General features: G+C 40.4%; 1 protein-coding gene across 1 annotated transcript; it reads right to left on the bottom strand.

Annotated features, from left to right (window-relative positions):
* Window positions 1–795: 795 nt before the first annotated feature.
* LOC117017007 (olfactory receptor 11L1-like) lies at window positions 796–1,788 on the bottom strand. The gene has a single exon (XM_033096905.1). The coding sequence runs from the start codon at window positions 1,786–1,788 to the stop codon at window positions 796–798; it is 993 nt and encodes a 330-aa protein (XP_032952796.1).
* Between the last annotated feature and the right edge of the window lie 12,097 nt (window positions 1,789–13,885).

Below are 13,885 nucleotides of genomic sequence, written 5' to 3'. Positions count from 1 at the left end.
CTTCCTTCCTTTCTCTCTCTCTCTCTCTCTCTCTCTCTCTCTCTCTCTCTCTCTCTCTCTCTCATCTTTCATTCTTTTCTAAATGTCTTTCTCTTTCTCCCTCACTTATACTCCCTCCCTTGTCCTTCTTTTCTTCCTTCCTTCCTTCTTTCCTTCCTTCCTTCTTTCCTTCCTTCCTTCCTTCCTTCCTTCCTTCCTTCCTTCCTTCCTTCCTTCCTTCCTTCCTTCCCTAGAATTTCATTACACAAAAAGCATTAAAAAGTCTAAGTTACTATAGACAAATCTTTGGCACTTCAAAAATCCTTCTTTGTTCTTTCTTGTCAGTAGGAGATAATTTAGTTCAACACACATTTCATATGTATTTTCTTTTCTTTTCATTCATGCATTCCACAGATATTTAACAAGCACAAGTAGCACCAGGATGGAGTCTACAAGGTCAGTCTCCTAACAGTACTTTTAAAATGTGTAACTTTCCATATATAGGCTTTATGAACTCAAGAGAAGTTCAATCCTATTGTAGAATCTGAAAGTAACGTGTGTGATCATCATGCCCTGGAAGTATACAATCAGATTCGCATTAGAAGGTGAACGTTTCTAAGAATAAAATTGCCCCCAAAATTGTTTGATAGAAACTATTTATCTTCTGAGAATTGTTGGCAAGGGACCATGAAGAAGCTGTTTCATTTTGGCTTGTAGAATTCAATGTCATGTCAATGTGGCATTCATGTTTGGAAGCTCTGAATCTACCAGTCACCTGTCCCTGAACTTAATTCACTGTGTGTTCTGTGATTTTCCTTACCTAATTAAAAAACTTCCCTTCACTCTTACTCCATAGATGCCACACTTTCTTCTCATGCCTTTTAAAATGGCCTCTTTGAAATCTTTGTTCCTCAGGCTGTAGATAACCGGGTTCAGCAGCGGTGTGACCACAGTGTAGAAGACAGAAATTATCTTGTTGATTTCAGGTGACAGGTGGGCATGGGGGCGAGCATACATGGAAATCATGGTCCCATAGTAGATAGTGACAACAGCCAAATGGGAGCTGCACGTGGAAAAGGTCTTCATCCGGCCAGAGACAAAAGGAATTCTCAATATGGAGGACACAATGAAAACATAGGACACGAGTGTAAGAAAAAAGCAAACGCACAGCACAATGATTGACAGGATAAAGACGACCATCTCAGTCATATAAACACTGGAACATGAGAGCTGCATGAGGGGAGGGAGGTCGCAGAAGAAATGATTGATCTGGTTGGGCCCACAGAAATCCAACCTGGAAATCATCAGAGAGGGCAGAAATCCTGTGCCAACCCCTGCCACCCAGGAGACTGCCACCAACTTGGTGCAGATCTCCGGCTTCATCAGGAAAGAGTAGTGGAGTGGGCTACAGATAGCCAGATAGCGGTCATAGGCCATTGTCGCCAGAAGAAAGCACTCGGTAGCCCCGAAGAACACAAAGAAGTAGAGCTGTGCCATGCAGGCGGGGAAGGAAATGGCTTGGCCCCAAGACAGCAGGTTGGCTAGGAGAAGGGACACAATGGTGGAGGTATACCAGATCTCCAGGAAGGAGAGGTGTTTGAGGAACGTGTACATAGGTGAGTGCAGCCGCTGGTCCTGGATCACCACTGCAATAATGACAACATTCCCTGTGAGTGTGAGGGAGTAGATAAACAGGAAAATGGCAAAGAGCAGATTCTGCCACTCAAGAAGGTTCTGGAATCCTAGTAGTTCAAACTCAGCAACAGTGGACACATTTTGTACTCCATTGCCTGTGGAGGGAGGAAACATTTTGGAAAAGCACTGTACACAGGGCACAAAATTCTTTATAACTATAGATGTTTGGAACTTTATACACTAATTTTTTAAATACTTTAGATTTTTATGTACAGCATTTTGTAGGAACAAATGCACAATTTCATCTTGCTGTTGTAAGAATACGTCTTAGCGTCAGAAGCTGAATGTGGATATTAGATCTTGGACAGAACCTCAGCAAATTCCATTCATCGTGTTCTCTGAAATCAGGAAGTCTCAGGAGCAAAGACATAGGCAAAAAAAGGTCTTTGACTGAAACCAAACTTAGTAACTAACAATAACAACAAATTGGAAAAAAAAAAAAAAAACACCAGACACATATGGAAGAAAATGTCTTTCTTTACTCATAGGGGGGTTTTTTCTGAAAAAGAAGTCAGACACAGTTTCTCCTCTGACATGTTGGGGAGTTTATTCATTCTTCCCTCAAACAATGCTTATGGATGCCCGTGTGTGTGTGTGTGTGTGTGTGTGTGTGTGTGTGTGTGTGAACCCCTGTGCTGAGCTAACCTATGCCTCCATCCACGTCCTTCCATGCGCAGTTGGATACGATGCTCAGCCACTGCATTCACTCCGTCCTGCATACATGCAACAGGTCACCTTTCCTTTGCTTCATTTAATTCATTGTCAAACCCAGTTCTGTTAAAGCCAATATCCACCTACCATACATGAGTTTCCATGCAATAAAGGAGGTGAAAGGCAACACATAATGTTGGCACTTTAAAATTCTCAGCCGATGAACCTCAGTGTGTCCTTAGCCCTGTGGAGCAAGCATTCTACCTCTCCTCCATCTATTCACTATTCCATTCTCTTCAGCAATTATTTCATAAATGCTCTTCTCTTTTAAACACTTCCTTGTCTGTCTGTACCCTTGGCAGAAGACCTATTATACTGAAAACAAACAAACAAAGAAACAAACAAACAAAAAAACCCAGTAAATCCTCCAATGGGAATATCCAGATGCTCAGGCCACTAAATTCGCCACCTACGACATGTTGCTCCTGTGCCTGTGTCCCTCTGAATAAATGGTCTGTGTCCAGGTTAATCCCACCTTGCCTGCTTTGAGGGCTGCAGCCTCCCACTCAGTGGAAGGCACTGCAGGTATCACACCCTCTTACTCTCCTGAACCAATAGCCCCTCTGCTAGATTGAACTCAGCATGCCAGTAGGCTGTTTTCTCTCCCTTCTACAAAGACAAACAGAGAAGAAAAGCTTTCACTGCTACTCAGTTCTCCAAATACTGTCTGCATGTGTCTGCTTACTTTTGCTTCTTCCTATCTAAAGATTTCTGACTCTCTTAGCTGCCCCTATTCCCACTGCGTTCCGCTGCAGTCGGGTTTTCCCCTGCCCACCCCCCCAAATCACTCAACGATATCATCAGCCTCCAATCATCCATCCTTATTCCTAATTGTCTTGATCTGTCGTCACCTTTGCACAGTTGATCCCTCCATCCTGGATCTACACTTGTCCCGTAACTCATGGCTATGAGCTCTCTGAGTTCAATTATAGCCCTGTCTTTTCACATGTTATTTATTGCTTTTTCTAGCATCTCCACTTCCTCTGATATACTAATGGTGACCTCTGGGTTGAGCGCTCAGTGTGCTGTCACTTCCTTCATGGTTTTATTCAGTCTCTTGCCTTACAGTGCCATCATGGGGCTCTTAACACCCGAATGTATGCATCAGGCTTGAATATAAGCCTCATGTAAGCAAACACTCCATTGTAAAGGCAACAGTCACATGTCTAGTGAGCATCTGAAACTGAACAGCAATTAACCTGCACTCCTGCCTCCCCCACAGCCTTCTATGAGCCTCCTCAGCTCGTGAATGGCCACTCCATACTCACTCTTGCTCAGGCCAGAAACCCTGAATTTGACTCTTTTCTCCCAGAAAAATCAACTGGCTCCACCTGGAAATAGCTCCAGAATTTGGTCGCTATTTGCCACCACCATCACATACCCTCTGGAAGAAGTGCCACCGCCTCTCATCCACTGCCTTCTTCAGTAAACACTTTGTAAAGCAGCCAGAGTGAAACTATTAAAACAGAAGGCAGAGCGTGCCACTCCTCTGCTCAAAGCCCTCAACAGCATCAGCTCACACTGGGGACGTGACTGTCCTCACTATGACCGCTCCTGACAAGTGAGCAAAACAATGTGGCTGAACAGTCAGCTTATTCACACACCAGGAATGGACTGTTCTGCTGATTTGCTTTGTTTTTCATCTCCATTGCAGTGCGTTGTTTTTGCTGTGTTCTCTTTCCTCCTTTTGTACTTGGGCAGAATCACTGGGAATGTTACCTTCACTTGACCATGAAATATATTCACCTCAAGTACAGATGTCTTAACAAAGCCTATGAACTTGCTATCAGGAAACATAATACCGGATGTGTCATGCATATATTGTATGATATGGTTTGTGCTTTCTTAAAGTTTAAGAAAGGAATGAAAAGGGCAAAACCCTCATCCCTGCTGCTCTCATCCCACTGCCTCTTCAACCGACTGTCCGCCAGCCCATTCTGCTCCCAGCACTCTGGCTTCCTGAGTATTCTTCAGGCTGCCTGGGACTCACCTCATTTTCTACTCAAAACAGTTTCCTGGTATTGTCCCTGAATATTTCCACTTGGCTCATTTCTCATCTCCTTGCAGCCTGTTCAGATATCACCTTCTCCATGACCAATAGCCATTTCAGGAGCTTATGTATGCTGTGTGTGTCCTGGTTTAAAGGCATGATATTCCAACAGTTCTGACTTGAAGCCATTGAATTGACAAATAAGAGGTGCTAGAATATTATTATTTAATGATAATAGATTGAGTTTTTTAAGTTCAATGCAATTAAGGGAATTCTAGCACCTGGAAATAATATTTAGTAATCGGTATTTTTTAATAGGTAGTGAGTTCCTCATTACTGACAGTATTTGAGCAAATAGTGATTAACAAAGTTCAGTTTCCCTGTACACTTGAATGTACATTGGGTGAGGGACTCAGATTGACTGATTTTGATTTGTTCAGAAAGAGGGAGATATGATGAATGTTCCTGAGACAGCAAGCCTTATAGATTCTCTTAGTAAAATAGCAATGACGTTTTGGAAGATGATCTTTTTTTTGTCTTCTTTTTCTAATTTTTTGTAAGTATATTACTAGGGAATTCAATAAAGAAATGAACAGTGAACAGATAAAAAAAATAATTTAAACATGGAGAACAATGAGGTCCTGGTTTGAAAGACCAAAATGGAAACAAAATAGCATTGTTTTACAATAGACTAAGCTCACAGACGTTTGGCTCAATCTGCTAGTCATCTGAAGTCCTGCTCACAATGTACATTCACGTGAACAAGGAAAGCGAACTTTGTTAATCACTGTTCTTTGCTCAAATACTTTCAGTAATGAGGAACTCACCACCTATTAGAATACTGGTTAATTAATTACTGATTATTTCAAAGTGCTAGGATTACCTTAATTACATTGAGTTTAGGGAAAAAAAAAGATCCGCCTTCCAAAATGGTGAGTTGCTTCAGTACCAGCAACTATTGTAAGCTCAGTTTTTCTTGGTTTCTTTTTCGTTGTTAGTTTTAGAACAATTTAGGCAAGATCATTTACTTTGTTTCATATAGATAATGTAGTACAAAAGACTAAAGTTGTCTTAATAATGAAGAATAATTTATTGACTTTTGTGTAACTTTAGAATTCAACATCTAGAACCACAACAAACAACACAACATAATTTATGTCATTTGACACCAAAAGACACACTATTTTGATTTCCTTCTGAAAATCCTCGGGCCATCTGTAGGGACCTCCCTACCTTTGCGTGTCCCCAGCATTGGGAACCCTAAGTCTTCTCTGCTCCAGGATGTGCCTTGTCTTCCTATAATCCAAGTGTGGGCTGTGCTTTCTTCATGGGAGCAGGACTGTGCCATCTTCTACTGGGGTTTGATGCTGGGTGAAGCTGACTTCTCCTTTCAATAACTCTTGGTTTCTGGGGGACCTGGCTCTTCCAGAGTCGCATTCCACAAATAATCTTCTGTAATTTGCCAATGAAGTTAATAAGTAATGGAACCAACCTTCTGAGATTCTACTCTGTCCACTGAGTCTTACCTGCCACAAGACACTGGGGATAGACACAATTGTTACATCCTCTCATTTTTTTTTTTATTTAACTTAGGATCAATCTCAATAATGTGGAACCAAAAATTGAATCAAACAAAAGAATGTTTCTCTAAAATCTGGCAAGCAGGCAAGTGACACATCCTGAGGACTCAATGTATTACAGCTGCTTCATGTTGATGGCTATCTGCCATCATACTTTAATTACAGGTGTGTCTGAAAAAAAACACCATAATTTATGACTGCAAATACATTCATGAAATGAAATCAATTTGTACCTAAGCTCATTTTAAGTGTGAATCCGTCAATTTAACAAAGAAAATAGCTGAAGTGGTCTGCAAGTCTGTCTTAGCTTGAGTTTTAGAGATGAGTTGGAAAGCAAAGATTCTCAACTCATCCACAATATACCGTGTTTCCCCGAAAATAAGACCTAGCCAGACAATCAGCTCTAATGCATTTTTTAGAGCAAAAATTAATATGAAACCTGGTATTATGTTATGTTATATTATATTATATTATATTATATTATATTATATTATATAAGACCTAGTCTTATATTATGGTAAAATAAGACCGGGTTTTATACTAATTTTTGCTCCAAAAGACGTATTAGAGCTGATTGTCCAGTTATGTCTTATTTTCAGGGAAACATGACAGCAGGATTTTTTTAAAAATAGAAGCATATGGAACCAAGTGTATAGATGGTCATTATACTCTGATTCATTGATGTGTGATCATATATATATATATATATATATATATATATATATATATATATGGAGAGAGAGAGAGAGAGAGAGAGAGAGAGAGAGAGAGAGAGAAGTATACACATTTTAAGAAAGGAAAAAACTGTATTAAAATTGTAATGCTTAATATATACTGATAACAAAAGATGAATATATACCGATAACAGAAGATGAATACAAGTTACGTTTCACTTCTGCAATTACAAGAAATGCTCAAAGTGGTTACCATCAGTGTAATTTTAATACAGTTTTTTTCCTTTCTTAAAATGTGTATACATTTTTTGGCTATATATATATATATATATATATTTCAAAATAAGGATTCATGTGTATATTTTTCAGAAAACCTGGAGATGGAAAGAAATAGACAAAAATATTAGTAAATTTGTTTTAGTGATACACATAAATGGATGTTTATTTTTTAACTCAACATCATTCTTAATGTACAATCAATGATAATAAAAAATAAGTATGGAATGTTTGAAGTGAGAAACCACCGTGAGATGAAATGCACAGCAAGTGGCCATAACTGAGCACTCTTAGGATATAACGCACACTGTGTTATCAGAAGCCATGGAAAATAAGAGGCTGTTGCAAAGAATGGCCAAGATACTTGGGATGGAATCCATAGTGCTGTCTCCCAGAGTGAGGCCGTTGACAGCTTACCTTCCAAACTTTTCTTGTGTCCCACATATGAGGTAGTGCAATTGGGTTACTACTGTACAGCCTATTAGTTATCTTTTTTTGCAGCTAATTTTATATAGCCCTCATGGCTTTCTATGCAGCTATTTTTACAGGTAGTTTCCATCATAGATCTTTTCTTGTGAAATTGAAAAAAAAATTGAATGCCATTTACGGACTGTATAATAGTCCATTGTTTCGGGGAGGCTCTTCACACCTGTTCTGATACCAATATTTTGTAACTCCTGCATGTTTGCAGAAAGAAAACAATAGGCATGATGGGGCCTACAAAACAGATCATTTCTCCACTTTCTGACAGCTGCAGTGATGAAGACAGAACCTCTGTACACATCAGCCACAGCTGCATGTAGAAGATGGGAGGTTGTCAGGCCTACCAAAACCATAACTGTCTATAGCTGGGGAGAGCCCGCCAGCCAGCACAGGCAGCATGAACAACACAGAGACATGACCAGAAGGTGTCAGCTTCATGAGTCAGGTGGCCAGCAAGAGCAAGCCATGGTGGGTGGTGATAGGGGGAGGTGTCTATGTGGCAAGAAGATGTTAGAGGAAAGGTGGATAAACAGCCCCTCTAAGAGTGAAGTGGTTAATGATGATGAAAAACACGTGTCATGAAATATGTAAATTACAAGGCATGGATGACTTATCTAAGTTTCAAATGGTGTTAATGATGTAAACTCTTAGAAACCTCCAAATGTGTACCATAGCTTGGGAATTTTTTCCAATACCCTTTTGTTTCTCATGGGCACCATGGCTTCTGATATGCAATATAGCCTAAGGAGTGTTCAATTATGGGCATTTGTTGTGTATTTTATTTTCTAGTGCAGCAGAAATCCTGTTATTAACTCCTCGTTTAGAACATTATAAATGTATTTCAGTTAAGTTTATTACATATTAATTAAGAATTGTAATTTTGCATGAAAAATAAGAATCAATTTATATGTATCACACAAAAACAAGTTTATAGATATTCCTTTTTTTAAAATATTTTTTTATTGCGGAAGGGGAACAGTGTGTATTTCCAAGACCTTGTTGGGGAACACTGTGTTTTTCCCAAGACACATCAGATCCAAGTCAAGCTGTTGTCCTTCAATCTTAGTTGTGGAGGGCGCAACTCAGCTCCAAGTCCAGTCGCCGTTTTCAATCTAGTTGTGGGGGCCACAGCCCACCAATCCATGTGGGAGTCGAACCGGAGACTTTGTTGTTAAGAGCATACCCTCTAACCAACTGAGTCATCTGGCAGCCGCTACAGATATTCTTAAATATTCAAATTTTCATCTAGAAATGGTATTTTAAAATTCCTTTTTGTGTTTCCCAGTACAGCTGGTTTTTAAGTTTTCTTCATAAGCATATGATAACTTCATTTATTGCAGCACAGAGAAAATTTAAATTATGTAATTATTTATCACTATACATATGTTGTTTGAAAAATAATATATTTAAGGATAATTTTAAACCAACCTACTGTTGCTAAGTCATTTCAATTTAAGAGAAGAGATATTTCATTATAATAACCTAAATTCATTGTAAATGCAAAATAATGATAATTTTATTGCAATAATATAACCAACAAGTCTTGAGTATGTATTTAGTTAGAATCACAGTGACTTGATCTCACCTTCACACTAGCTCTTCATCAATCTACAAATATGGAATCTGAGGGCTAGAAAGTAAGTGATTTGCTCAAGGTCACTATGGCACCTTGAGTTCCACCCAGAAAGTGTAGATAGAGAGGCCATATTTGTGTGTGTATATATATATATATATATATACACACACACAATATATATATACACATATAATTATATATATATAATATATATTACATATAATATATTATATATATATGTATATATATATTATATATATTCCACGAAAAACCATCCAGCCTAAGAGAAAGGTTGTAAGAGTTTATTTGAGCCAAACTGACGACAATTGCTGGGAAGCAAGGTCTCAACAGATAGAGAAAATGCTCCAGAAAATGGCCATTTTGCAACTCATTTTGTACATTAGAATCAAAGGAGGAGAGTTACATGAAATCCAGTGGTTGTAGATTAAGGGGGTGGGAGAAAGCAAAGCAGGGAAATCTCTGGGATTCGATAAAAAGCAAAATGGAGAGACACACACTTCTTTTACATTGGTGGGTACAGGATAGTTACTAATATTTTACAGCACATAGAAATAGTATTTAGGGAACAAGATAACAATGAGGGATTTTGTAGTTTCCTGCTCTATGTGGTAGGTTATGCCCCCTTGGGGGTCTGGAGAAAGAGATGAATTACTCTGACATTCCAAGGGTATGTTATCTTAGATGCAAAAAGAGGACAGACAGGCTCACTTAAGGTAAAGATTGATCTTTGTCAAGGAAGCTACAAGCCAAGGATGTGACTTCCCACCATGGCCCACCATAGTTAGGAATTTTTATGTTCACGCCATCCTATGTGGTTATTTTCAGTCTCCTGAGCTTGTCAGGTTTAACATGTGGCCCCTTTTCCATCATATATATATATATATAATCTCCTGCTTCTCTGGGCACAGGGAGTGGTAGAACCCTGCCATACCAGATATACTTGTTTACAAATAATGATGGAGAAGGAAGTGTATTTAAGTCGATAGAAGTCACTGGGTGAGCATGGGGACAGAGCACTTATCTGCAGGCTTCCTGGAGCAGCACACTGCTTTCGCTTTTGAGCACTGTGCTTGAGAAGCTCCGAGATAAGGTGGGGTGTGCTCGGTGGAGAATGCTGTGGTCTTTTAGAATCATTCCAAGAGGAAAGGAATGGGAAAGAAGGGGAGACATTCATCTGATTTGGAGGAGATAAACATGGATGATTTTAAAGGAGGAATTACATAGTTTTACGAGAGGAATTAAAATTACTCTATTTAATCATAAAAGTAGAAATGTCATTAATAAATGGAGCCTTTAGTAAAATATATTTTGCTTCAATAAAAAATAAGACATTCTAAAACTTCTATTTGATGTTCAAGCACAGGGAATTATCACTTGGTTAGGTATTATATAGGGGAAATTATTTGATGGATAGGGTAGACATCCAAGTTGTTTCAAAAATTTGATTTTATGATCTCATACACAAAAGTTATTTTGAATTAACTTTGGGACATAGTTTTTTGACAAAATTTAAATTCACCTTTGCCAGTATAGATATTGCCTCTGCAGAGGGACAGAGAGCAGGGATTTTTCCAGGATGCATTAATTATAGACTTTATTTTCAAAGAAGAGTCACCACCTGTTTCAAACACCATTCTAATTGTTCACTGCTGCTGGGAACTTGATGTGTGACAGAGACAGAATTCTAAGTCTAGCAATCGAAATGATTTCTGTAATTATTTTCATAATTTTATCTTTATTTTAATTTTCCTATACAGTAAGAATGACAATTATCCAAACATTATATCTCATTGCTTAGTGCATTCTCTGTGTATTTATATGATGTGCTGGGGTTGTAATGAGTATAAGGTATGCTTTGTGTTACCTTTGCAATCGAGTGATGGATGATATTGCATTTCTTAGAATTCCTTTATGTCCAAGTACAAACCTGGGCAAGATGGTTGTTTATAATTTAAAACCACTACCTACAATCAAGTAACTGAATAAAGCTAGTGAAATAATTGAAACTAGCCACAGAAGATAAATCACCAATCTAGGAATAAATAATTACTCTTTTCTTGACAGCTGCATCTTGAAATTAGAAGATCATTTATTATTGTCTTCATAAACCTCCTGGCACCTAATTAGGAAGAAAACCTTCCCTTCTGAACATCCCCATACGGCACACACAATGAAGATATGGGGACATCAGAACAACTAGTCCTGCACACATTGAACAGATACATCCCCAAAGATTTTCACTTTCCTTCCTTTCTTTCAGCTGCATTACGCACCTGGGTAGTGAGGGACAAGACAAGCATTTGTTGAGTACATATTAGATGCCAGACTCGCCATGCATAACACCCTATATAAGCCTTGTAAAAGGGCCTGTTTCACCCACCAGGGGCACATAGGGGCATATCAGAGCACCGGCGTTTGAATACGGGTCTGTTTCAGCTTCAAATCTGTGTGTCTTTCACCATAGTGCACTGTTTTCAAAGCAGTTCCGGGGATTGCTGGTGCTCTATTAGTGGAGTCAGACTCAAATGGGCACCAAGGGAAATGAGTAAATGTTCATATGGGTGATGTCAGGTTTCAATAGCTCAGCATTTGAGCCTGACACTTGGTGCCCGGCTCCCAAAACCATCTCCAGTACTGCTGGAGGAGGTCAAGTCCTGTGCTGGTCTGCACACCAGCAGCATCGAACACACACTTAAACTGGAGTTAAGACTGGGACCCTGCACTTGCTCGCACCTCTAGTTTCTCATGACTAATACACGGATGGCACGTACAACACCTCCTTCAGAGAGTGCCTGCAAATGTCCCATGGGACACTGTGTTTGTTAATTTATTCCAGAACCTATAGTGCCCTTTATTCTGTGCAGGCCCAGAGTAAAAGAATTTTGCAATAAAAATATGAACAAGATACATTCTTGTCGTTGAATTTGTTAAATTACTTAACAGAAAGTTGTAATGTAAACACTCTTTAACATAACATCACTACAAAGTCTGCCTTTGTTAACACACGTGTGCTGACGTGCTGATGTGCCCCTGTGCGTGGGAAGTGCTTCTCCCACGGCCTGCAGAGTCTCAGAGACCCTGGGCGCTCCCTTGTGAGGGGAAGCCTTCTGTGCTTCACTGTCTGCCTCTGCATTCCTCCCACCAAGGCGCAGAAGTGCCTGGGTGTGGGCCCTCAGGGAAAGCTGAGGCTGTGTGCATGGAGGACTTAGATGACCTTGGCTCAGGGAATCATTGAAAAAGAAACAGTAAAACGGCAAGCGCAACTGCTGAAATGAAAACCAGCAGACATCTTTTTGAAAACCACAAGCAGAAAGGAAAACGCTGTCAATGGCTGTTGCTTTTGAGGTTTGGGCTGGCTGTTTTCTTTTCTTTTCTTTCAGTTTGGGGTGAGCTGAGCTTGGGGCTAGGAGAGCAGGAATCCCTAAAACTGAGGCAAAGGCTGTGGCCAGGGCGCCCTGCGAGCCTCGATGGAAAGGACTCAGGCTATCGAAGAACACGACTGTCTCGGGGAGACGCCTTCAGGAGCCCGAAACCACGACGACAAAGATGGTAGGAAGGGTGAGCAGGGAGAAGGTCAGAGGATGAAGGACCCCACACCGTCAAGAAGCAGGCCACTGATGGAGAAGAGGATGGATGGCATGGCCCGTTGGGGGTAACTAAAAGGTTTGGAATTAATCAACCTGCACGTGACTCAGAGTTCAAAGTCATGGTGAGGGTTGGGGGCTGAGCCCCCAAATGTGGTTGTATCAGCACAAACACAGAGGTGTTTTATTCACCCCTGAAGAAAGGTCATGAGAAAGCATACGTTTAAGTCAGACCAACCCTACTAAACAAGAAAGTGCCTGGGGAGGCCCTTCACATAGCGTCTGTAAATAAATAGCATCTAGTTATAATGCAGTCCACTGCCTCCTGCGTGGGGGGAGGGGGGGTGGGAGGGGCTGTAAGGGAAACGGGATTTCTAAGAACAATGCCTTTGACCTCCAGCCCCGCCTTCCAATGCCAGGGACAGAACAGAGCTCAGTGGTCCCAGAACCAGCCAGGGAAGACCTGCCATCTGACGTCAGCTCACCCAATCACCTCACCCTCCTGGAAACCACTGTGACCCCCACAGCAGAAGCCTCCCTCCCTCTTAGCCTCCTAGACACTAGGGAATCTGCATTCAGTGAGCCGTGCTACTACTCCACCCATACACCTGAGCAAATACACTGCTTTATGTCTCTGAATAAAATAGAAACATGTTCTAGCATCTCCCAGAGCCATAGCAATAAAAAGCATGATCATATACATACGAGTAAGATGTAGAAAAATATGGATCTCACATTTGACATTATATGGTCACCTTTGAAATTCTCTCCTCCATTAGCTTCTAGGATAAACTATACTGCTTCTGTTCATTTGTTTGCTCACATATTTGTTCCACCAGTATTCACTGGGTGCCTGTATGTGCCAGTGACTCTTCAAGGTCCTGGGGATACACAAATGAACAAAACAGGAAAAGCATCCGCCGGTCCTCATGCCCCTTACATTTTGTCCCACTACCCTTCTGCCATTCATTTTGCTGCATCTTCTCTTTGTCTTTAATTAAATATACACCTACTTAATACATGCCGGCCTCTGTAGCAAATGTGTGATGTCTGTTGGCCTACTTAGTCCTGAATGGCCTAGCACTGTCCTCACAGGTCACAGGAAGTGGGGCACAGAGAGTTAACACAGCTCCTCTGAAGTGCCTCAGCTGGCAAGTGGCATGGTCTTCAGCCAGGGCACACTTTTCTGTCACGGAGCACTCTGTGCTTTTGCTTTCTCTTCTAATCTTATGTTTTGCTCATACCTGTCTATGTTCTCAAATATGTTTTCATTATCCACTTAACCTTTAGGCAGAAGGACTCAAACCCTATAGACT

Source organism: Rhinolophus ferrumequinum, chromosome 24, assembly GCF_004115265.2.
Source record: "Rhinolophus ferrumequinum isolate MPI-CBG mRhiFer1 chromosome 24, mRhiFer1_v1.p, whole genome shotgun sequence".
NCBI lineage: Eukaryota > Metazoa > Chordata > Mammalia > Chiroptera > Rhinolophidae > Rhinolophus > Rhinolophus ferrumequinum.
This window is presented reverse-complemented; position numbering and strand designations above follow the sequence as displayed.